Below are 27,108 nucleotides of genomic sequence, written 5' to 3'. Positions count from 1 at the left end.
AGGTTTTGTTCATTGTTGTAGGCCGTACGGTGACCAATAGTTGTTAACTTCTACGTCATTTGGTCTCTGGGTGGAGAGTTATCTCATCATCTTATGTTTATACGTGTTAGTTAAGTTGAATTCTTTTCAGTGTTTACATCCCCAGTATACTCTTACATGAACTGGTAATTGTAAGTCTTTTCATGAGCCACTATAAATATGTACTTACTGCACGTTGTCCTCCTATACTCGAAACATTCACTATAGACCCTAAAAACCATTAAAAATGAAGAAAATGACACGAGGTTCAAAATGATATAACGTACTAGAAACCCCTATTTTTTCGTACATCAAATATAATTGTCTTATCATTAACTGTGCCCACTGGACGTAGCTTTATAATGCTGCAAATAACTTGACGCTACAGTGTGCTGAATACCGCAAAATCTCTGGCATATAATATGTGAAGTCGAGTAACAATTGCTATTTTCAATCGGATAACATAAACAAGAACCATGGTAGAATGAATTATGTGCCGTTTTCTTTTTTTTATATTGATTTTGGCCCACTGAAACATGTTACATTGTTGTTTAAGTGGTTCACACACAGCTTTAAGGATTAAGGAAGTTAGCTGCATATCGGCGGAACAAAGTAGTGAAAGGGTCAAAGTCCTAGGGAACAAAAAAAAAAGATTCTTAAAAAGCGCACATCGTAAAAACAATTACGACATGTTGCAGTTTTTAGAGAAGCTCATAAAAAGTACTCTCTAAATTTAAAAGTATTTATTGTCTTAATTTACAATGTTTCTCATATTATTCTAATGCTTCATAATTATGTATATGACAAGTTAACAATAATTTCGTTAAAACTGAAACAAAATGGATCAAAGAATCAAATGGCCGCATTGAACAAAATGGTCCCAAAACAATGGAGAATAACACATGATGGACACTATTAAAATTAAATGGAATAAAAATTGTAAAATTGAAAAAAAAAAATGGGGAATTTGTTTGCAAGCTACTACACATCTTCAATATGTATGCAATCTTTCTTTGAAGTTTCAAGTATGTAAGTTGAAAACTGTAGTTGATTACTCCAAACTGGAACCCATTATTCCACTAAACCCCGACCGCCCGACCCCACCATACTTTAATTCAGATTTGCAAACCCGACCAAAGCGAATATATACAAGTCTTATTTAATTTACTTTTAACACACACTGCCAAAAGATTGCTAAGCGTGTTGTTTTCCAAAATTTGAAAAGTAATTATCTCGCTTTGACTTGATATTTCTCATTTGAAATAAGATTTATTTATATGGCTTATCAATATCTTTTTTTTTTGGAAATTTACATGTATTTTTGAAAAAATAAGGGAATTTTACGGGAAAATATTTCAGATTTATTCAAGTAAAACAATGGGAGTTCGAACATGAAACCATTTTTTAAATAAATATGTAAACATTAATATAAAAGCCGACCAACATGACGCGGCTTTAAAGATATGACATTGTGCATTCGGTTCGGAATGTAAACACATATATATTTACTTTGGATTCAATAAGGCAGCTAGTCGTGAATTTCATCCAACATAATCGTTAGTGGTCATCGTTTTCAGCCTATAATGAGGCACACTTTCATTGGTGTATGTTTACACAGTTTTTGCGGCTGGATCCCAATTATTGTCACATTAAACTATTATGTCTGTTTGTGTTGCTCACCCAATTTTGTCAATATAACGGAACTATAAACAACTGTCATACAAGTGGGAGGTTTAGCTAGCTATAAAACCAGGTTTAACCCGGGAAATGCCTGTACCAAGTCAGGAATATGCAGTTGTTTTTCACTTGTTCAGTTGATTGATAGCGTTTGATTTTGTCAGTTTTTATGGACATCCCCGTTTTGAATTTGCCTTGGTGTTCTTTATTTTTGATATACTTTTTTTACACAATGAAAGCAAACGCAACTGTTTCAAGGACTGTTGGGAGGAAGGTTGCCCTCAGTTGCATTCAGTTATTTGAAAATATTTCCTGTAACAATGAGCAAATATTGAAACCGTAAGGAATGATGTAAAACAATTAACAAATACTCCACATAACTGAGAGCTACATTGATTATTTTTATAGTCCAAAAAGTTAAAGGACCGAAGGAATCATTAAATGTGTTTTGGTTCTAGGCGTTAAATTATCGTCACATATTATTTGTCATATTATACGTTACTGTTTAAAAAGTGTTAAAACAAAACAGCAGGGTTTCAATTTTATCGCCGGTATATCTAAATACGATACAAAAACTGTATGGACCGACAACTGCTCAATATAAAGTATATAAAATGGAGCAATGCAAATACTAAGTGCAATATCAAAACAAACATTGGCACTCATACCACATCTTCTTATTTCTATTTAACAATTATCGTAAAAGATAAATGTTTCTTAGTGAATTGTTTCACACAAACGTGAACTTGTATATATAAAGAGTGAAATGCGTCGTATGCATATGATTATTGTTTGAGGCAAAGCGAATAAATTATGGTATCTGTTTGCGTTGATAAGTCAAATGTACTCAGATTTACCATTTTGGTCTTAGAAAGTATGATATAAGACATCATTTGGTTAAAAGTTCCAGCGATAAAGCGTTTTTGAGCTGATGGTTAGGCAATGACAAATCAATCAATCAAACATATGACTTTCATTTGTTCTACTTACCCTGAGTTTTGGTAAGATGAGGAACACACAGTCTTGACAAATTATAAATAGATTTAAAGTTGACATTCATTATATCGTCTAGAGTTGCTTCTGGTGTCGCCATCACATTACTAAAGATTCCTTTTCCTGCGTTATTTATCTGATAAAAATGGAGAACAGATGACGTCTTGACTTATGGCTGTTGTAAAATTGTTGTCATGGTTGCAGTTTTCAATTAAATTAGTTTTTATTTGAACCTTTGGAATTATACATGTAGTTTCCCAAATAAAGCATGCAAAGTGTGCACTGTAACTGGTATGAAACATTTTTAAAAAGCTTACAATTTCATTTTATGTCACTGCTACTATAGTTTCAACTTTATTTTTGTTCTTTTTTTCTAAATGATCTTGCGATACAATTTACAAAACTATTGCTGTTTGATAATGATTAACTGTGTCAATGGTTTTTAGACAATTGAAATCCCTTATATTTCCAGTGACAACTAAAGGGGGGGGGGGGGGGGGGGGGGTCACTAATGTTTGTGACCGCGGTACTGTGTTTTTGGGTTTTCGATAAGAGAATGAACACATACATGTATTTATAACATACCAACACATCGATTCTTCCAAATTTCTTTACAGTTTCGTCGACTAATGTTTTCAAATTGTCCTCATTTGTGACGTCACAAGGAATAACCAAAACCTGAAAAGATGACACATTCGCGCTCAACACAACACACACTACAATATTTGTTAGTAATTTATCTAGTCCAATAGAAAAGTCATACTTCATCAAAAACATTTTAAATAATTTAAAAAAGGAAACGATACCCTGTATTGAGAAAAACACACACTATCATGTTTTAAAGATAAATTTCAACAATACTTCGAACGTGTTGCAGATTAAAATTTATTCTCCTCCCGATCATCATCCTTATCATCATCTGAAAATTTATTTCTTCCTTAATTTCACAGATCTTGATAATATAATTAGCGGCTTTACTTTTTGCACCAATTATTTCTTATAATTGTAATTTATACATTGGCGAACTGTTTAAAAAAACATAGGATCCTGGCATATGAAATTACAAAATCAGTTGCGGATCCAAAACTTCATATAAGGGTGGGGGCACTGACTGCCATAAGAGGGGGCCCGCTACAATCATGCTTCAGTGATTCCCTATATACGCAACCAAATGTTTCCCACGAAAGGGGGGCCCGACCATTAGCATAGACTTAAAGTGGTAAACATTTCATATACATCTGGGTGAGATGAAATTAACAATAAATCCAATCGTTAGGTTTCAAAAGATAGGTCGACCCGGATAAAGGGCAGAAAATTTGACGTGACACGAAAAAAAAGGCAATATGATGTTGGATAGGTGCAGATATGTTGTCCGTTCCGCTGTTCTGAATGTATAAATACGCAGCCACGTCCGTCCGGAGTGAGGGCATTTAATCCGATGCCTCTTGTGAAGATAGTGCTATGCCCAATGTACGTTAAAGAACTCTTACAACATTTCTTGGCGGGGTCGGTAGGTGGTCTGTTGCAAGGTTCAATTCCGACAATATCTACAATGTAACATTCCTTTTTTTCCAAATTACAATCCGTATTTCTAAGTCTTCATTGGTTCGACCTTCTTTACAAAACCTAACTGTTAGATGTGTTGTTTACTTTATCCAAAATTGGTTTTCCTAAATGAATAACTGTTCAAGAGGTGTATTTTATCCAGAATCCAAACATAACTTTCCTTTGGAAACTTATTTAATAACGTTGAAGCTGTGTTTCAGGATTTTTATAGCAAAATTCAGATGTTCAAATTTAAAATTTCTCTTATCTATTGTCTATTGTAATTGTTCTTGTCCTGAAAATAATGAAATACTTCCAACTGAACATTCTAATTGTTTACGCAAACAGCAATGAATCATTAACCTGACGATCATCCTGTACTGAAAATAATTGTAGACTTAGCCAAATGAAACTTACATCACTATTCGATAATCCTTTCGTTTTACACAAGGATGCTACTTTCTCAAGATTCTCGACATTTCTAGCTGCTAGAACTACCCTTGCTTTGCTCTCAGCAAACAGTAATGCAGTTGCTTCTCCAATACCTGAACTTGCACCTGCAGTACCAATGTATTATATTCATATATATATATATATATATATATTTGGCAAGCGCTGTTCCTTAATTTTTGCTTTTGGGTCATGTGCGCGTAGTCTCAATGAGTCATGAATTGATACACCGTATACTTTCTTATCCATGATGGTTTATTGGTATAAGGAAATAATCCAATAACACTGGGTTATAACCAAGATGTATTGCAAACGCATCATTTTTAAATGGTATTCTTCTCCTTGAGCGTCTTCAATTGTATCTTATTGCGTTCAGAAATAATTTTAACGTGATATATTCAAACGATTATACATGTAGTACTACAGACCAACATACTAAGAATCGTTTGTATAAAAAAACAAAATTTTAGAAAACTCAAGTCTGGTGATAATAAGGTTCTGTACGGTATTTGGCCTTTTGATTTCGAGATCTTTTTTTAGTGTATATATATGTGCAGATAATTTTATCATTTGAAATTTGATTCGATAATTCTTCACTATCTGTATTAACCCGAATAATTCAGTCCCTCCCCGTGATCGACTCTCCCACTCGCGAGGAGCAATGTAGCAATCGTAGAGCAGTGGAATATAACGACTGAATTATTCGGGTTATATCTGTATTAGATATGTTTGTATTTGTGTTTGCTTGACCAATATGGATGTATTTTGCAAATAAAATTATTAACAAGTTTAATTTCATATTCATATATATTATATCAAAGGTTTAATTGTTATGGGTACAAATGTTGTGCTGTTACACTACTGTCCAAGGTTAGGAGGGGTTGGTAGAGCGTTAACAAATATGTTCAACACCGCCAATTCATTAAATGCCTGTCCCAAGTAAGGAGCGTGTAATTCAGTGGTTATCAATTTCTCTGTTCAAATGTACACTGAATACCTTACGTGTAGGTCAACACGTAAAAAAGTAGTTGCTGTTTGTTACTATCATTAAGTTTATCTGTACGTAATGTTACTATCCTCGGTTATCGAAGTTACTATACTTTTTTTAATTGGTTTTCTATCTCAAAAACAAATATGAAGACATGCGCTTTAATTCCAATAAATCAATAAATTAATCCACCAAAAAAACCAACTACGTATTTTACATGTATATTCATAATGAAGTTAAATTTTGTAATGAAATTACTGTTGCTTTTCAAGCCCTTGATATTCCTTCTATCCTAGTTTTAGATATTGGTTTTTCATCAATGTATTTTGGTTATATTTTTTTCATTAGGTTGCTGTCTCATTGACGCATACCCTGTATCTTCTTTCGATCACAATTAGTTATGCATGTTCTAAATACATGTAATCTATAATCTATATTTAAGATTTATTCTCAAAGTGTAGACGCACTATCTTCTGTTTCTTGCACACATATTGATTAATATATAAAAAAAAACTGGAACGATATTTTGATATAAAGTTGATGATCTTTCTACAATATATAGTCAGCATCAATTAAAAAAATGAATGCTATTAGAGAGTATGGGAAAGGATATTTATAGGAGCAACAAAATATATGTAAAGATCTTAAACCATAGAATTTTTTTAAGAAATCTTCAAGACATTCAATTACTGTTTTTCTAACTTAGGATATTACATGGTTAACAGTCTTCAAGGCCCTTTTCGCAAGAAAAAAATCCATATTTTGTTAGACATCACATGAAAATGTAGTTTAAAAAGGGATTTTTACCTGTAATGATGGTGACTTTGTCCTGTAAAGACGCCATGATGATATATGAGCTGCGTCGGATAGAAATCGACCTTATGCAAATGTATATCAATAAATCTGTTAACCTAATTCGGGTTGAAAAATCTCTACGGTTGTACGGTTGTACAATGAGTTGTTATAAGAACCCTACAAAACAGATCAAAATTATTTTTTTATTTTGTATGTAAATGTTCAAAAATTAATCAAACTTAAGTCTTATACATGTACACGTATACGTGCACTTGCATAAGGTCGATTTCAATCCGGCGCAGCTCATATATAAGTGAATAAAGATAAACTAAAGTAGTAGCATATGCCTTTTTTTATTCATACATGTATCAGATTAGACGATAACAGTCGTTAAATTTGCATCCGTTTATGTAACGATCGTTACGAAAAGGTCATACAAATACATTTTAAAACAAGTTACATATTAATGGAAAATATATTTAACTATAAAAGTAAACAAACGTCAACCACAAAATATAAATAAGATAAGAGAACGTGATATTTTTATTTAACTTAATTTATCAGAAATGTATTGCACATTGTGTTGTAAATAATTGACCGTTTTAGGATATTTCTATAATTTTTACATTATACATATTTTTTCCAAAAAAATCTGTTAATCGGCCATGTTTTAACAGGAATGGTTACGATAAAGATTTATGGAAAAAGAACGAGAACAATGAACAATTAATACAATAGGCATGTTTTGCAAGGTATGTCGACTGGGATTAACGGCAGGTGATTTGGACTGCCGCTGAGGGTATGTTGAATAGAGGTAGAAATTTTGCCTGGCAACAGACCACCTACGGACCATTTGGAGAGTTGTTGCAAGGGTTCTTCAACGTGTAGAGTGCACGTCACTCGACCTACAGGCGACATTCGGAACAGACGTTGCTGCGTATTTATACATCCACATATCCGAACAAACACACCATTTAGCAAGGGTTTAAATACCAGACTAGGTGACTAAGGATATTAACTTGAACGAACTCTTGTAAAGATCTTTTGTTCTCATCCGATACCTGGCTTCAAATTTGCCTTGTCCAACTGAATTCTTTCAACAAAAATTGAGTATTAAGTGGATAATTTTTTCGTTACAGATTTGTCTGTAGAAAGCTAGTATGTTAAGAATATTGCATTGGATATACAAATCCTTCAATTTATATTTCAAGTGCTGTTTTGGGAAAGTAAATATAAAAGACTTAGTGAAGTACACATTGGTTTTTGATTAATTACACGTATAGTATTATCCTGCTTTGTCTATCTATAATTGTTCTCAAGATATTAATAGTCATAATTACTTACATCCACGTCAAAATCTCATATTGCCCAAAATTGGACATATTTGATTTTAGATAGAAATAAAGAGATTCTTACATGAAACGAAAATAAGCACATGACAAAGATTATAGACTTAAAATATATATACAAACACATGCAGAGCAATCATATGGTGTTTTACAATGTATGAATGAAAAAGTAGTGTCTGTCTTCCTAAAAACGTTTTGAGGGTCATTCTTTAGTGTTGCTAGGATAGATGCAAAGAATTTTGAAAATATACTTTTTCGTAACAGGTGTTTGTTAAGAGCTAGCAGAAGTGCAGATGCATACCATGTATTTTTATTTTTTACGCCACGTAATTCTGTAAACATTTTGATCAGTTTATGTTTATGCTTATGCTTCACTGCCAATAATGAAACGGAATAAGAGAACAAAATGATCGGATCGGAGTTATGAGTCTGAGTAGAGGGAAATATGTTCATATGGGCTGTTACTATGTAAGATAGCATGTCAAAATACAACTCAGCGCGTCCCTCTAGTAAAAAACAGGGGGGAAATATATCCCATGAATTGGCATTTTATCGTTCAAAATATGATGCAGTATTCGCCGTTCAGTGATTCAGCAATATTACTTTCAAATTAGTGTGGATCCCAAGGACCGGAACTGTCTTTACTGTGGATCCCAGGGACCGGACCTGTCTTTACTGGGAGTGAACTTTTCTCAATTCTAATTTGAAATACAGAAGTCAGGGACCTCCCATATTCTTTGCACTAATGTTTTGTTCATGACATTTTATATTCTTATGGAGGACCTTTCACTTGAAAGTTAAAAAAATCTTGGACTTTTCATTGTTTAAAGCAAATTTGAACCGCTGAACGGTTGGACATGTATAAAACATTCATCAATTTTAAAATAAATCAAAGTTAACGTTTGTACAAAGGATTATTACTACATGTTATAATTTATTTATTTGCTCTATATACAAATACCTTGAACTATACAGCTTGTTATTCCAAATGTAAAATATATTTGTACTTTCATCTACACCTAACTTTTAGTTTCTTCTTTTGTACATGTATATGTCCTGTAGTTACAACAAAGAAACTAAAATAACCAGATATCTAAAACTACATGGTATCTTATTCCAAACTAGATATCTAAAACTACAAGGTATATTACTCCAAACTAGGCAAAATATCTTGTGCACTATCATTTAAACCTTACTTTTATTTCCATCACTTGTGGAGGAAAAATAAAGATACTCAAAATAACCAGATATCAGGAACTACAAAATTTGTTATTCCAAACTATTTTCTATTGTTTGCACCTGTGAGCTTTTATTTCAACCTGAAAGGGTTAAAGTAAAGAGAAACTCAAACAAGAAATTCTGATACTTCAAGGTCTGTTTTTCCAAACGTATCATCTCTTTTAAATATACTATCATATGCACTTAACCTGTTTTCCTCCTGTTATGATATGACCTATAACAGCGGAAATATGAAGAAATTCATCTTGATAACCAGCTATGTAACTGATATGTTATTGATATAGATAAATTATTCATGCCATTCTATGAAGGTTAATATACAGTAAAAGTAACAAATAGAATAGGGAATGGAAAAGGGGAATGTGTCAAGTGTTGCTGTTTGTTACTATCATTAAGTTTATCTGTATGTAATGTTACTATCCTCGGTTATCGAAGTTACTATATTTTTTTTAATTGGTTTTCTATCTCAAAAACAAATATGAAGACATACGCTTTAATTCCAATAAATCAATAAATTAATCTACCAAAAAACCAACTACGTATTTTACATGTATATTCATAATGAAGTTAAATTTTGTAATGAAATTACTGTTACTTTTCAAGCTCTTGATATTACTTCTATCCTAGTTTTAGATATTGGTTTTTCATCAATGTATTTCGGTTATATTTTTTTCATTATTTTGCTGTCTCATTGACGCATACCCTGTATCTCCTTTCGATCACAATTAGTTATGCATGTTCTAAATACATGTAATCTATAATCTATATTTAAGATTTATTCTCAAAGTTTAGACGCACTATCTTCTGTTTCTTGCACACATATTGATTAATATATATATATAAAAAAACTGGAACGATATTTTGATATAAAGTTGATGATCTTTCTACAATATATAGTCAGCAACAATTAAAAAAATGAATGCTATTGGAGAGTATGGGAAAGGATATTTATAGAAGCAACAAAATATATGTAAAGATCTTAAACCATAGAATTTTTTAAAGAAATCTTCAAGACATTCAATTACTTTTTTTCTGAAATTAGGATATTACATGTTTATTATTAATTGTTTTTGGCTTTTAACTAGGTGTCAGTAATTGCGAGTACTCTCAAATCGTACTTTCTTGTTTATTTGACCTGTTGATACTAATTGTAATGCTTTTTTGTTATTTAATGTTTACTTATTCAGGGTTATATCTGGTCTATATACCAGCTTTGATAAGTGTTTGGTATTACTATAAATTTTCACTTCTTCGTACTATATGAACATCAAAATTATTTATTTTGTAAAAATATTTCCTTTCTCCATTTGAACTGTACACGTATACCTAACAACAAAATTATTTTCATTTACCTGTGTTTAAAGTAATTGCAAATGGCTGATATTTTTGTTCAAGCATCTTGTTTTTCTTAAATTGTTTAACATTTCACAGCGGTATAACATGTTACTTTAATCATTCTTCCCTTAGTTTATTTATTTTGTATTTACATTGTATCATAGATCAAATTTGTTTGTTCAGTGTATGTTCACTGGTGTTAATATGTCTTTTGATTGAGTTAAGCCATTTCAATTGATATTTTATAGTGTGTCTTTCTATGTTGTGATGTTACACTATTGTTTCAGATAAGGGTGAAGGTTTGGTACCATTAAAACGTTTAAACCCGCTGCAATTGTTTGCATCTGTCCTAAGTCAGGAATCTGATGTTCAGTAGTTGTCGTTTGTTGATGTGGTTCATAAGTGTTTCTCGTTTCTCGTTTTTTATATAGATTAGACCGTTGGTTTTCCCGTTTGAATGGTTTTACACAAATAATTTTTTTGGGTCCCTTTATAGCTTGCTGTTCGGTGTGAGCCAGGACTCCGTGTTGAAGACCGAACTTTGACTTATAATGGTTTACTTTTATAAATTTTGACTTGGATGGAGAGTTGTCTCATTGGCACTCATACCACATCTTCTTATATCTAATTAATAGTCTTCAAGGCCTTTTTCGCAAGAAAAAAATCCATATTTTGTTAGACATCACATGAAAATAAAGTTTGAAAAAGGGATTTTTACCTGTAATGATGGTGACTTTGTCCTGTAAAGACGCCATGATAATATATATAAGTGTATAAAGATAAACTAAAGTAGTAGCATATGCATATTTATATTCATACATGTATCAGATTAGACGATAACAGTCGTTAAATTTGCATCCGTTTATGTAACGAAACGGCCATACAAATACATTTTAAAACAAGTTACATCTTAATGGAAAATATATTTAACTATGAAAGTCAACAAACGTCAACCACAAAATATAAATAGATAAGAGAACGTGATTGTTTTATTTAACTTGATTTATCAGAAATGTATCGTACATTGTGTTGTAAATAATTGACCGTTTTAGGATATATCTAAAATTTTACATTATACATATTTTTTCCAAAAAATCTGTTAATCGGCCATATTTTAACAGGAATGGTTATGATAAAGATTTATGGAAAAAGAACGAGAACAATGAACAATTAATACAACCGACTTGTTTTGCAAGATAGGTCGACTGGGATGAATGGCAGGTGATTTGGACTGCCGCTGAGGGTATGTTGAATAGAGGTAGATATTTTGCCTGGCAACAGACCACATACGGACCATTTGGAGAGCTGTTGCAAGGTTCTTTAACGTGTTGAGTGCATGTCACCCGACCTACAGGCGACATTCGGAACGGGCGTTGCTGCGTATTTATACATCCACACAGCCGAACAAACACACCATTAAGCAAGGGTTTAAATACCAGACTAGGTGACTAAGCGTATTTACGTGAACGAACTCTTGCAAAGATCTTTTGTTCTCATCCGATACCTGGCTTCAAATTTGCCTGTCCAACTGAATTCTTTCAACAAAAATTGAGTATTAAGTGGATAATTTTTTCGTCACAGATTTGTCTGTAGAACATGTAGAAAGCTAGTATGTTTAGAATATTGCATTGGATATACAAATCCTTCAATTTATATTTCAAGTGCTGTTTTGGGAAAGTAAATATAAAAGACTTAGTGAAGTACACATTGGTTTTTGATTAATTACACGTATAGTATTATCCTGCTTTGTCTATCTATAATTGTTCTCAAGATATTAATAGTCATAATTACTAACATCCACGTCAAAATCTCATATTGCCCAAAATTGGACATATTTGATTTTAGATAGAAATAAAGAGATTCTTACATGAAACGAAATTTAAGCACAAAGATTATAGACTTAAAATATATGTACAAACACATGCAGAAACTAATACAAATAAAAAAGAAAGCAAAACTAGAAAAAGTTGTGCCATATTAATACTCAATCCGTGAAAACCAACGAGTTTTTATGACGTTCTCAAATTGTCCTTTCAGATATTCACAGCGGAAATATATACCTGAGTAATCATATGGTGTTCTTCAATGTATGAATGAAATAGTAGTTTCTGTCTTCCTAAAAACGTTTTGAGGGTCATTCTTCAGTGTTGCTATGATAGATGCAAAGAAGTTTGAAAATATACTTTGTTTATAACAGGTGTTTGTTAAGAGCTAGCAAAAATGCAGATGCATACCATGTATTTTTAATTTTTACGTCACGTAATTCTGTAAACATTTTGATCAGTTTATGTTTATGCTTATGCTTCACTATCAAGTACTCGAAATGGAATAAGAGAACAGAATGGTCGGCTCGGAGTTATGAGTCTGAGTAGAGGGAAATATGTTCATATGGGCTGTTACTATGTAAGATAGCATATCAAAATACAACTCAGCGTGTCCCTCCAGTACAAAACATGGGGGAAATATATCCCATGAATTGGCATGTTCAATATATGGTGCAGTATTCGACGTTCAGTGATTCAGCAGTTCAAATGTTCAAATTAGTGTGGATCCCAGGGATCGGACCTGTCTTTACTGTACTGTGGATCACAGGGACCGGACCTGTCTTTACTGTGGATCACAGGGACCGGACCTGTCTTTACTGTGGATCACAGGGACCGGACCTGTCTTTACTGTGGATCCCAGGGACCGGACCTGTCTTTACTGTGGACCACAGGGACATGACTTGTCTTTAATGTGGATCCCAGGGATCGGACCTGTCTTTGCTGTGGATCACAGGGACCGGACCTGTCTTTACTGTGGATCACAGGGACCGGACGTGTCTTTGCTGTCACAGTGGATCCCAAGGACCGGACCGGTCTTTGCTATGGATCCCAAGGACCGGACCTGTCTTTACTGACATTCATCAATTTTAGAATTAATCAAACGTTTGTACAAAGGATTATTACTACATTTTATAATTTAGTTATTTGCTCTATATACAAATATCTGGAGCTATACAGCTTGTTATTCCAAATGTAAAATATATTTGTACTTTCATCTGCACCTAACTTTTAATTCCTTCTTTTGTACATGTATATAACCTGTAGTTACAGCAAAGAAACTTAAATAACCAGATATCTAAAACTACATGGTATATTATTCCAAACTAGATATCTAAAACTACAAGGTATATTACTCCAAACTAGGCAAAATATCCTGTGCACTATCATTTAAACCTAACTTTTATTTCCATCACTTGTGGAGGAAAAATAAAGATACTCAAAATAACCAGATATCAGGAACTACAAAATTTGTTATACCAAACTATGTTCTATTGTTTGCACCTGTGAACTTTTATTTCAACCTGAAAGGGTTAAAGTAAAGAGAAACTCAAACAAGAAATTCTGATACTTCAAGGTCTGTTTTTCCAAACGTATCATCTCTTTTAAATATACTATCATATGCACTTAACCTGTTTTCCTCCTCTTATGATATGACCTATAACAGCGGAAATATGAAGAAATTCAACTTGATAACCAGCTATGTAATTGATATGTTATTGATATAGATAAATTATTCATGCCATTCTATGAAGGTTAATATACAGTAAAAGTAAGAAATAGAATAGGGAATGGAAAAGGGGAATGTGTCAAGTGTCAAAGAGAAAACAACCCAACCAAAGAGCAGAAAACAGCCAAAAGTAGTTTTAACTCGAGTATTATATTATTATAAAAATGTAAAATGCAAGAGATATTTGCGTACATGTGTGACAATCACTACAAACCAGTAAAAGTCTGAAATGGCCTATATCTGTACTCGACTGTACTGATTTTTACTCGGCCAGTCTGAATTGGTCTGAATTTTACTTAATATTACTCGACCCAGTCTTAACCATACTCGACTGTACTGATTTGTACTTGACCCTTATCTTTGCTATTGAAAATAGTCTCAACTATTACTCGACCAGTCTGAAACAGTCTTAACCCAGTCTGGACCAGTACTCGACCAGCTCTCGACCTATTTTTTCAGTCTGAACCATACTCGACCAAAGGTCTGAACAATACTCGACCAGTCTGAACCATACTTGACCAAATAACCTCTTCTTTATAATTTTGATTATTAAAATAACTTTCTCTTTATCTTACATGACAACAGCCACAATTAAATAAAGGTATATATAAAAACATTTTTTTATATTCTTTAATAATATATGATTCTCTTAGATTTGGCAAATCAGATAGCTAAATTATCTAATTTTAAAGTCTGAGTCTTGTTAAATAAAAGACTTTTTTTACCTGAAAACCACACCTATACTGAGGGTAATAAAACCTTATTAAAAATAAGGTGCTTTTTGTTTGGCATGTGTTTTTTTAAACAAAACTTGATTTTCCTAATATCCTAAATAAAAACGAATGTAGGACAGAAAGTCACAGGACAAAAAGTCACAATTCAGTTTTGAGATTATTTTTCTTTGAACAATAAAACACTTATTTTTAAAAAAACATTTTTTGTATTATTCTTGAAACAATATCAATAATGATCAAATAATTGTTAAGAAAACAAAATGTTACAATGTCTTGGTACTTAAATGGCTTCATGGTGCCAAGAAATATATCCTTTGTATGATTAAAATTTTATAAATCTTTATTTATCAAATTAAGTCTTATGAACAATTTCCTAAACTGTAAAATGAATATGTGTAATAAAAAGTAAACATTTCAAGATCTTTCTCATAAATATTCAAACAATTGTATACAAATTATTTGTGACGTTTTGTCCTATCAAATTTGTGACTTTCTGTCCTGTGACTTTTTGTCCTGTGACTTTCTGTACTTAGGATTCATGGTTACATACAATAGTTATATAACTATCTTTTTAATGAGGTAACAACAGCCAACAAAATCACTGACATTGTTTAACCTTATATCAGAAATATATCTATTCCTATTTATAATTTGGGATATATATATATATTTTAAAAGGGATAAAAAATTAAAGAAATGAATAAAATTTTTCTTCTGATTAGGGGTAAACTATAAAGTAATACATCCTGCTTGACGCACACTGATTAAAAAGATCACACCTGGTCAGAGAGTAATAAATTTTAAATAACATCCATTGAAAATTACAACATCCTGTAAAACTTAAATAACAAGGCCTTTTGAATTCACTAGATAAGTAATACACGAGTTTAAGAAAAATATGGTTTTCTTTTTACCTGTAAAACACCTGTACTGAGGTAATTAAACCTTATTAAACTGCTTCTTGTATGCCATGTCTTTAATTTTGACAAAACGTATTTAAATATAAAAAATTTCTACTGCAACTTTGGAATACATTTCCTTTTTTAAAAGGTTATCAAGGATTGCTATGAAAGTTTTATTATTATTATTATATTAAATTTTTGGTTTTACAAAACAAAGGTGTCAATTTTAACATTTATAAAGTTGCTTTATATACTATTTTATATTGTTTTGATAAAAAAAAAATTGAATAACATTTAAGATATTTGAATAATGGTTGAAAGTTCTAGTATTTTTGATGTGCATAAATCAATGTGAACATGATATCATGTATATAAAAATTCATTTAACAAACTGAATTTATTACATGATATTTTTTTAATCCAACCAGAAATTTGATCACCTTATTTTATTTTAATTTTAAATGTGATATACATTTTATATATATATATATATATATATGAATAACAGTTCCTAAATTAATGAAAAAATAATATAGATAGATACAAAAAATAGGTCTAGGTTGGTTAAGACTTGGTCGAGTATGGTTCAGACTAGGTCGAGCATGGTTCAGACTTGGTCGAGAATGGTTAAGATTATGTCGAGTATGGTTCAGACTCGTATAAAATGGTTAAGTATTGGTCGAGTAAAGGTCGAGTACAAGTTCAGACTGTTTAGTATGGTTCAGACTACAGTCGAGTAATATCAAGTTAATTTCAGACCAATTCAGACTGGTCGAGTAAAAATCAGTTCAGTCGAGTACAAATATAGGCCATTTCAGACTTTTACTAGTTTGTAGTGAATTGATACCGGGTTTTTTCTTCGTTTGTTTATGAAAATTTAATTATTCATTTATTCATAAAAATTACTGCACATTGTTTTCGTCGTTTTATAAAATGGAATAAAACGGGGTTTACCCACATAACTTTAAAGCTTTTATTGTTGTTGATCTTTAATTAAACAATAGTAAAAGTATAAGCGAGTATAATAAGGTCATATAATTCATTTTAATCTGTTTTAAGATATATCATATTTAAATCTTAAAAATTAAAATTAATAGTTGAAATTTCTGCCTTGAAAAAGTTCGATCCTATCTTCTTTACCGTCTCCCTGGTGCATGCACGATGCGTACTAAAGTACTGAAACTTTTGTTTTGTAAAAAGAACAATACAAAAGAAGAAAATATCTTTTTTTTTTATAAAAGTTTCCTACCGAACGGAATTGTTTGGATTTCCTAAGAAATCAATTGTACCAAAATATACATAGTTACATATAAAGTCTGGGAGAACATGATGTATTTATTAGTAAAAGTTGTAATTGGCTTTTAGCTAACTCTCAGTTACTGCTAGTAGTTTTAGTCTCGGATCAGTACTTTGTAGCTTTATGTTAGTCAGGCTTTTTTACTTTGTGCCATTCTGATGAGTCATTTAATTTCAAACTGATTTTACTGCTTGTTCGTATGTATAACTGTCACACCACTATTCCAGGTTAGGGGACGGAATGGGCATTCACAATCCTTTTTTACCCCGCCGCATTCTTTGTGTGCCTTTCCCAAAAGTCAGGAGCTTGTAATTCAGTGGTTATCGTTTGTTGCTGTCATTCATATTAGTTTTTAGATTATTATTTTGACAATAGCCAGACCGTTTGTTTTCGCGTTTGAAATATTTCCCATTTTGTCAAGCTGAGGCCTTTTATATCTTACTATACGATATGACTATTGGTTATTGTTGAAGGTCGTTCTATACTTTGACCTATAATTGCTTACATCTACGTCATTTGGTGGATAGTTGTCTCATTTGCAATCATACCACATATGAAAAAATATCATGATTTTTTTTCCACGATCTATAGAAACATGAAGATTACCGTGTTTTCCTCTGTTTCGGAGCGAGTATAAATAATGTATATTTCCCGGCAATCTAAGTTTACTGTGTGTATTTTGTAACTTAGCATTAAAAGAGATCGTCATGCATGGACCGTGAATAGGACCCCAACAAGAACTGTGGTGTACATTTGTTAAAAATTATAGTTTTTATTATCCAGGAGACAATATTATGTACTATTCAAATAAAGCAAGAATACATTTGTATATCTAGTATTTGTTCAGTAGTTAGTTGATTGCATAATAAACTGTTTTATTTACCGAAAGCGTTAAACCAAAATTATTCCATTTTCATTGATTTTATACAAACTCAATCTTGTGTAAACGACCACTTTCATTAGATATTTTTATATCAACAAACGCACAATGTTTATTATCATAATTGCTATCATTTGGACCGATCCTAAAAATTGATTAAATTAAAACATTAATTTAGAAGAGATAAAATGCTGGTCTTCCATATTGTTTGTCTTGAAATGAGACATGTGTTGACCAATTCTTATATGTACGTGTTTATTTACTGCTTTGATCTAATTTATTTCCAAGTAATGATCGTCCAATCTCTTTATTTTAATCAGAACAAATGCGTATTTCATAGATATAAGAAGATGTGGTATGAGTGCCAATGAGACAACTCTTCATCCAAATCAAAAATTTATAAAAGTAAACATATCTATTATCGTTTGTCATTATTTAAGTCAAACTTAACACATATTGTGAATATAACTTAATGTAATAAATTACAGAATGTAAATGCAGTTTTTTTCTTGTGAGGTTTGTCATGAAAGCAATCCTTTGGTCGTTCTCGTGTACACATGTTCGTAATCTCTTAGGATTTCATTTTATGATTCGTCATAAAGAAACCGAATTTATATTTAAATGACATTTTAATCTAAACTTCAAAACAATATTGCACATTTTACAAAAGATACCTTAAATATTTAACAGTTACGAATTCCTTTCCACCTATAACTATTTAAAACACCAAGTTTTTCATGATTTTCCTTTCCGATACTGTAGCGTTCGGATTCGGCTGGTTTGCGGTCGTTCGGGAAAGTAGACAACCGATTCACAATACTGTCCATTTCATCTTTTGTAACTCTCCGCAAACCTCTGAATCTATAAGGGTCAAATGCTAAATAGTCAACCCGGAGATTTTTAGACTGCTCTTGTCTTTTCTGGTTTATTCTTCTGGTTAATGCGGTCCGCGCACGTCCAGAATTAGTTTGTCGTTGCAGACGCGATACAATTGTTTCAAGCTCATCACGTGATACTTTTTTTGGTGCATCCGGTAAATATCTTACTTCTTCTGGTTCCGGATCTGGTCTCATAGAATTTCGTTGTCGACCTATAGTTGGTGTTTTTAACTCCCGTAGCATACAGCCGGCACTTTTTGGTCGATATTGTCCAGGAAACACCAGACGATCAGGTGTGTGTGAACAACTACTATCTGAGAGAAAAGACTGAGTCCTCCCGAATGCTATGGTTGGTGTCACTACATTTCGAACATATTTGTTCTTTTTCCCTGTGATTTTCTTTCCATCTTCATCTGGAAGCGGATATAATCTTAAAACTGGAACATCTATATCTTCATCTTCAAATTCATCCATGACTGAAAGAAATTGTGCAGTACTACGTGTTAAAATCTTGCAATAGATAAATGATCAACGTATATAACCTTTTATCTATGACTTGACTTGCAAACAACAACAACACTCGTTTTCTAATAAATTTCTTTATGAACACTTTTCTTTCACGTTTCACAGAGATTAATCCATGATTTATCAAATCTTCAAATACTTGCCAAATATATAAATTGAAAAGGTTAGTCAAATAAAAATAGTTTTCATTTTCAAACGGAGTACATGGAAACTTAGGAAACCGTCATGTTCACAATTTACATTGAATATTTTATAAGATTTATAATAATGATAAAGATTAGCCGTACTAAAGGCTTTATCACAGAACAATTGTCCGAATAGTGACATATTAAAAGTGTTTCTAATTTTACACATTTGATGAACAATGTCTGTTGACAAGTTAAGCGCCATATTAAAATGATATAATATTATAACTTTCTTATGTAATAAAACATTTCAACTTATCTTTTATATACACATCTTATCTAAAGTTTATTCAACTAAAGTTACATTATAGCGTGTTATTACTGAAGTTGGGCTAATTCTTTTAACATTATAGCATTATGTGGACCAGTTTTAGTTTGATCATAATGATTAAAACGAGATTATACAAATTCAAAATTATTATTTTCTACATTTATGAATAATAATTTCATACCAGTTGTCTATTATTCGCGTTTAGTTGTTAAGATATTGCCATATTTGCCACTGGACGTTAAGCAACCAACAATCATTCAAATCAATTGCAGTTTTCTTAAGCAGCTGACATTTTAATGTTTTAAGTGGTCATATATTATATTAATATGTACATGTTACTCATCTTATCGTCTTATTGTTAATGCTAAAAATACAAGTAAGCAAACATGTAAAGCCTGCAAGACTATCAACGTCACGTGAGAAAGATAAGGGTTTCTTACCGAAAAAAAAATACCAACTTTTTTTTTAAACGATTTAAATATAACAATATTGATATTGAATGTAATATTCTAACATGAAAGTACAACAAAATAGGAAGACAAAAACATAAGTAGATAAACTAAAAAAAACTATAATTATTGAGAAGAGTACCACATTATTGTTCTAACTCTGTACTTTAAGGTCACGTCACCGTCGTGACTGTTTAACTCACTGTTTTAGTTCCATTTTACTCTATTTGCATGCTTTGGACACAACTATCATTTTTCTAGTTTAAAACTATTATATATTGGTGACAATTTGTATTTTCTACAAGTCAAACTTGATTTCTAGAATACCGTTACGGTAGTTAGCAAAAGAAAAATAAACGTTTAAATTAATCTAAATATTATTTATAAAATGTACGAATTAAGCCAAATTATTCTATAGAGTTCATTAGCGTCAGTGTATACAATGGCACGCTAGGGGCTTGCCCTTTTATCTAACGCTTAGCAAATTTTATTTCTTGCAGGTGAAATTAAAAGGAATTAATTTTTTTTTTACATTTTGAGATTGGAGATCGAATGAAAAAAAGTGTAAGTCTTTTCATATCTTATTATTCAAAATGATAAATGAATTACCACATCTCCTTATTTTCATTTAAGCATAAGTTTTGCAGCATCGTAACATCTCCAAAACTGAAAATGTTGCCAATATAGGTCAACAAAAGAGAATAAAAATATCATTGATTGCATTTTTCATCTTAATTGTTAAATGTAAATTGAATAGAATGCACTATATTTTTATCTTTTAAATATAACTTTATGTTGCTACAGAATCAACACATGAGATTGGTTAGCGTAACCGAAGATTGTTGTTTAGAAATCATTATTTGACAATATATTAGGTAATACTTGTATACATAAACTTGTTTTCATTTCGAACTTACATTCGAAACATGTTTGTTATGAACGTGCCGCGTTTCAACATTTACGTTAATTTTTTGTTTTATCAAAAGTAAAAAGACTCACCCTATTCGTTTTTTGTCAGTATATCAGCCATACATGTGATCCATTGCACCTTTTATCAAATTTAATTCACAACTCTCACTTTAATGTTTACTTAAATCAATATGTATATTGTCTCTGTGCGAAATTCAATCAGTGCAAACAAAATCTATTTCTTGTTGTTCAATAAGCGGAGATTTAACCGTCATTCATGAAAAATTAAATCCATTGATTATCAACATAGATTTTAGAAAATAAAGTATCGACTTTGTCAAAATAACACCTATTTTTTTCTTTTATTCGAGAATACTTTACAATCCCCTATCCTCTTAGAACATGCAACTACACGCAATTTTATATATTAAGCTTTCCACAGACAATCGTGTGAAGGAACTTATTAAAAAAAAAGCATGAAATAGTACAGAAAGCGTGTGTAGGTTGTCTTAATAATAACCAAGGAGTTCTTTAATAAAAGCGCGTGATATCGTACACCCAATTCTCTTGATCAAGCATGCGTTCGTGAACTCAGTAATAGCTAATTTAGAAATCCTTTTAACACAAAATGTATTTCGATTGTCCTAAGCAATGACTGGTTGTTGGTTCTTTAAAACAAAAATGGGTGGTAATATTACAAAGAAAACAACACAAAACAAACTACCTTATCCTTTTAGTGTACTATGTACATTTGTTTGTTTTGTATATAGATATTGATTTCATTGATATGGAATATAAGTCGTTATTGTTTTAGTTCAATTAATATTTAACAAAGATTGGATTGTAACCATTCTGTTTCACTGAGCATATTTATTCAGTTAATTGATAAGTCGGTTGCATGAAACTTTTCTGAATGAAAATATTTACAGTAATGCATTAAATCTGATTTTAACGTTCTAGATATAATTGTTGGTTGTGGACAGAGGTTTATCTGTATTCATAAAGTATTTAAAGTTGCTTCTCCTTGGCAACGATTTGATGTTGGTTCGCGTACTCGAGAGCAACGCAGAACAGTGTAACTTAGTTCACGTATACGAGACCAACACATAACAGTCCCTTCGCGTTGCGCCAATTAGACGTTTGAAATTGTTCACGAGTTTCAAACGGAATAGTCGATATCCAACTTACATTTACAATGAGCTCGTCTGGTAAAGGAATTCATGAATTTGTTTTAACCCGTAAAATTTTCTCTTTCAAATGGAGCATTAAAACAAGAAGCATTCTTTTATTGATGTTAAAGGAAAACTCAGTGCTTTTGTTGGGGAAGTTTTAAACGAAGATTCTACTACATGTAGTTTTCTGTTTTCTGCTCTTTCGTTGGGTTGTTGTCTCTTTGACACCTTCCCCGTTTCCATTTTCAGTTTGGTCTGTCGCCTGCCGCACTTTTCATTGAACATTAAACGAAATTTGATTGGGAAACTATAAGGGTGGCCGATGCAGAAAACCAAATAAGAAGGAATAAAGATGACACACTTTTGTGTAAGTAACAACGCTCTATTGTACGTGAACAAAGTGTTCATAGATACCGATTTGTACGCATGACACGTACGCTGCGGTTTTGCCGGTTGAAACTATAGTTGCACTTTTATACACGATTGATTCATGCATTAAGTGTTGCAGAATATTCATTTTCATCTTGTCTTATGTAAGGTTATTTATTTTCATCTCTAACCAGGCCAGGATATTCATTTTTAAAATCTTCCGCCCCCACCCCACCCCCCCCACGAAAATCAAAATGTTAGACATTGTTAACATAGAAAAGAACCTAATCAGTAAAGATTAAACTGTCTAAAGGTCTGTCTCAAGGAGTTGCAATCTGAACGTACATACATTTAATTCAAAAAGTTATTTTCTACTCTATCGACATGATGCTATGGCACCGACTATTTATCTTTTGTTCGGCGTGGTTTAGAAATAAATGAATTGTCTGAGTCTACATTCTTAAAAAAATTGTTTCAGAAAGGAAGTGAAAGAATTGTACTTTTCCATTGTGAATAAGGTAAATCTATAAAATCAACATTGAGTTTCAGAAAGAGTTCATGTTCTTGTCTGTTATTTAAAAAAAATGTGTGTCCTAAATGCATCGCCCCCTACAAAACATGAATAATGGAATTGCGTATATTAAACGGCATTTTATTCATGCAACATTCATTGATTGATTGTTTTAAAATGTGTTAATTAGATATAAGAAGATGTGGTATGAGTGCCAATGAGACAACTCTCCTTCCAAGTCAAAATTTATATAAGTAAACCATTATAGGTCAAAGTACGGCCTTCAACACGGAGCCTTGGCTGACACCGAACATTCCATTAGTGTACATATATTATTTCGAGCCAATAGACATGAAGTGAACGATTGAATGAAAATGAATTAGAAAAAGGGTTGGGTAGGACATGTTTACAAAGATAGTTTAACCGCCATAAGATATATACATAGAAGAATAAGAATAAGAATAAGAATATTTATTATTCCAATCAAGGGCCGGCCCTTGATGGGCAGCATAACATGTACACATAAAACAATACATCATGATTTGTAACAGAAAAACATTTTTATATATTAAAATGAAACATTAAAAAGTTCAGACAGATGTTATTATATTCATTCTATAAAAAATCACATACATTTAATTCCAGGCAGGATCAGAACTATAAAATCATTACAATTATCATTGTTATTACATACATTAATTAACATTATATAGAGCATGGTAGGTTCTATGCCTCAGTATTATTTCATTTTCCCTTTTCATTTTTTATATTTTTTTATATACCTCGCTTCAAAGTCCTACTGTCAGTACGTTAGTCATTTTTGTTTTCCGGATGCTTACTCAAACTTTATATCGGATTGCAACCTTAGTTGAATATATGGTCACATATAATGAGAGAAAGACCCCTATTGATTTTAAAGTGAATATCTCAATTAAAGGTCAAAGTTACTAAAATTAATCCGAAATTTTTGCAGAAAATTGGTTATCGGATGCTACATCAAATACTAATTATTAGATTGCAACCTTACTTGCATTTGTGGTCACATATAATGAGAGGGAGATCCCTTTTGAGTTTGAATTAATATGTTTAAGGTCAGGGTTTCAGGTACGTACCTTACAGACCCGGCGAAATTTGTACAGAAAACCTAATCAAATACTATTGATTGGTTGATTGATTGATTGGTGTTAAACGCCACTTTCAGCTCTAATGTGCTATTTCGTGGCGGTCTGTTTAACTTTTTATAGGTGGAGGAATCCGGACTGCCCGGAGAGAACCATCGACATTCAGTAGGAAAACTGAGTCGAGCGCACCTGCAACGTGCGGGATACGAAATTACAACATCAGTGTTGACAAGCTAGTGATACAGTAGTTCGACTACTTAAACCACTCGACCACCGAGGTTCCTAATCAAATACTACAGATGACACTGTAACCTTCCTCGGATATATCATCACATATGATTAGAGCAAGATTTTGAAGCCTCTTGGTCTGGGGGCAAGGTCAATAGCTACAAAAATAGATTTTGTAATACAATATAACGTCAAAATTTTTAAATCATAACAGAAATAATAATGTATCATTCTTAAAGTTAACAGAGAAAAAACAACGCCATCACTCAGGCTATGATATAATCTTTTCACTTTACATTGGGGTATGGAGTATGTAAGCTTGTCAATAAATGGCCTTTTTTCCTTTGATTTATTTTTGAGTCGCCGATTTTTTTGTGTTTGCTAAAGTAAATTGTAAAAATTACTATTTGGCATCCAATTATTTCTAGAGTTATCCCCCATTGTCAAGTCATAAACTTATCTTTTAATGAGAATGGGGATAGGGGTTTGCAGAATAGAGAATAATGGGCAAGAAATATAAAGAATAGAGAAAATGGACCAAAAACATATAGAATAGAGAATAAAGATGCGCTAAAATATAAAGAATAGAGAATAATGGGCAAAAACGGTACAGAAAACAAAAATGGAGGACCCCATGTAAACCCTCTTTTATGTAATATGAACGTATGAATTTCACATTCAAATTAGTAATTAAAAATCTATGTATTATTTCTTTACGTATTTTCCCCGTCAAAACATAAGCAAATAGAACAGAACCATACAAAGACTTGTACATATAAAAATAAGGAGATGAGGTATGATTGCCAATGAGACACTTATTTTACACATATTTTATTACAAAAAATGTGTACAGCTCTAGTGACTAATGTTAATCCGTAAGTTATTACATTTTACATAAACTGGTAATACATTGTATATTCCACACAATACATAAAATAAAATAAATACAAAACGATATCGTATCCCATAATGCAGCAATCCGTTTCCATGTGACAGGAACTAATGTTTGGTGATTACAACACGGGAACATAATAAGTAGTACGAACTTTTCAATCCAAACTGGAATGTACTGGTCTTTTTTGTAATAGAACCACGAGCTGATAATTACTGAAAAAATGACAAAACCACTCATGATCATATTTCCAATCAGAAACACACAAACTTTAGCAAGACTTGGTAATGCAATGGCTGGTAAAAGATTTTGTGTTATAGTAAGAAATACAATCACAGATAATAATAGTGTCATTGAAAAACTAATCCTTTCTCCAGACTCCTGTGGTAAAATAAACACAAGAGTATTCAACAACGCCATTAAGGAAGCGGGAAGAATAAGGTTAAAGACATAGAATACCGGTCTGCGCTTGAAATGTAAAACAAAAAAAATTTCAGCAACTCCATCGTTTAGATTGTGATTTAGAGCTTTCGTTTTGGTTAATTCCCATTCACTGTTTGAACTATAAAATGACGTCATCACCTCGTCAAATGTCGAATTAAACACTATTTCGGAATAACTATAACCCCATGCAACAATTTCTAACACGCATTCCTGTTGATCAAATGGGAAATCAACACTGTTAATTGAGCACGTGAAGACAAACTGTGATCCTGGTGTCCAGGTTACAGTACCCGTATGTTCAATCCTGACACTAGAGCCTTTCATTCGAATGTACTTTATTTTCTCCCCTGAATTTGCCACCAATAGTGGTGGAGTCCAAACAAAATCACGAGGTAAAACTATTGATGTGATATTTCCGCAAGAGGATGGAATCCATCGTAAACTTACATCCTTCCATTTTAGATCAAAGTATCCAGTGATAGAAACTGTTCCTTTGACGTCATTAATTTCCTGTAATGTTACGATATAAAAAGACGTTACAATTGCTGTCGCGAGACTTTGATCGTCTGTTGGTCTAAGATATTTATTATGGTCTTTTGTCAAATTGTTGTACAACTCCCTCATGTCGGAAAATTTTGCAGCAAAGCAACATTTTGTCAAGTACGACGTAGAGATAAATAACAAAATTAACGTAAAATTAATAGTCATATTGACACCAGACCAAATCAAAGACAATCTAACAGATTAATTAAAGTCACTGGAAGAGTCGATTGTTGGCATCAACAATACAGTAAACTCTTATCTAACAAGTATGAGACCTATCACCAATATATAAACACATCAAAATTGACATAAATGAAATCAAATGGTAATCTGCATTGATCTCTTCTGAAGTTGATATCTAAATTATGTGATTATCAAGGGTAATTAATTATCTATATACCAAACCTGAAACATTTGTATACTCTAAAGAATAGTCTTAAGTTTATATCTATGTTGATAGTAAAGCCGAAGCAAACCTAAAATTATACAACCAAATTAATACTGACATGTGGAGTGCATCATATACTTAGCTATTAAGAGAATAATAAAGTAATGAGAGGAAAGTTTTTGTTATCTCAATACTGACGCCACACAAAGAATTAGCTGGGTAACCGTTTAGAAAAGTTTCTGGTAGTCCAAAGTTATGTTTTACTTTGTTTAACGTTCGCTGGTTGGTGGTTATTGCTGATATGAGATTTTAAAACAACAATACATTATTTAAGGAAATCTTTTGAAAGTAAAAAAAAAATTTTTTTAAGGAGGTTATTGAATTTTATCAACATGTGTGACCACTATTTGGTTCATAATAAAAACACCCTGTACCGATGGTAGTGTGCTAGATAAAATTATCGAAAAAA

The 27,108-nt window shown here is 31.9% G+C and overlaps 2 protein-coding genes and 1 long non-coding RNA gene across 5 annotated transcripts in view; all 3 read right to left on the bottom strand.

Moving 5' to 3' along the window:
• The window catches only part of LOC127729670 (3-oxoacyl-[acyl-carrier-protein] reductase FabG-like), a 36,492-nt gene extending 25,339 nt beyond the window's left edge, over positions 1 to 11,153 (bottom strand). Inside the window, exons 1-5 of one of the 3 annotated variants that reach the window (XM_052237528.1) lie at positions 6,479 to 6,622; positions 4,651 to 4,790; positions 3,274 to 3,366; positions 2,686 to 2,824; positions 209 to 249 (exon numbers count right to left, since the gene is read on the bottom strand). In XM_052237528.1, the coding sequence (XP_052093488.1) occupies positions 209 to 249; positions 2,686 to 2,824; positions 3,274 to 3,366; positions 4,651 to 4,790; positions 6,479 to 6,515 (450 nt within the window). In that variant the 5' untranslated portion in view covers positions 6,516 to 6,622. Of the gene's footprint in view, positions 1 to 208; positions 250 to 2,685; positions 2,825 to 3,273; positions 3,367 to 4,650; positions 4,791 to 6,478; positions 6,623 to 11,107 lie in introns of those variants that run through there. The other 2 variants (XM_052237526.1, XM_052237527.1) reach the window with 2 other exon arrangements.
• LOC127728939 (uncharacterized) overlaps positions 1 to 27,108 on the bottom strand; it is a 667,964-nt gene that overhangs the window by 42,484 nt on the left and 598,372 nt on the right. The window lies entirely within an intron of this gene.
• LOC127729674 (uncharacterized) lies at positions 18,365 to 21,655 on the bottom strand. Its single transcript, XR_007994757.1, has 2 exons — positions 21,062 to 21,655; positions 18,365 to 19,108 (listed from the first exon to the last, which is right to left on the bottom strand). It is a non-coding gene; the product is annotated as an uncharacterized LOC127729674 (long non-coding RNA).

This window comes from Mytilus californianus, unplaced genomic scaffold (genome assembly GCF_021869535.1).
Source record: "Mytilus californianus isolate M0D057914Y unplaced genomic scaffold, xbMytCali1.0.p SCAF_2, whole genome shotgun sequence".
NCBI lineage: Eukaryota > Metazoa > Mollusca > Bivalvia > Mytilida > Mytilidae > Mytilus > Mytilus californianus.
This window is presented reverse-complemented; position numbering and strand designations above follow the sequence as displayed.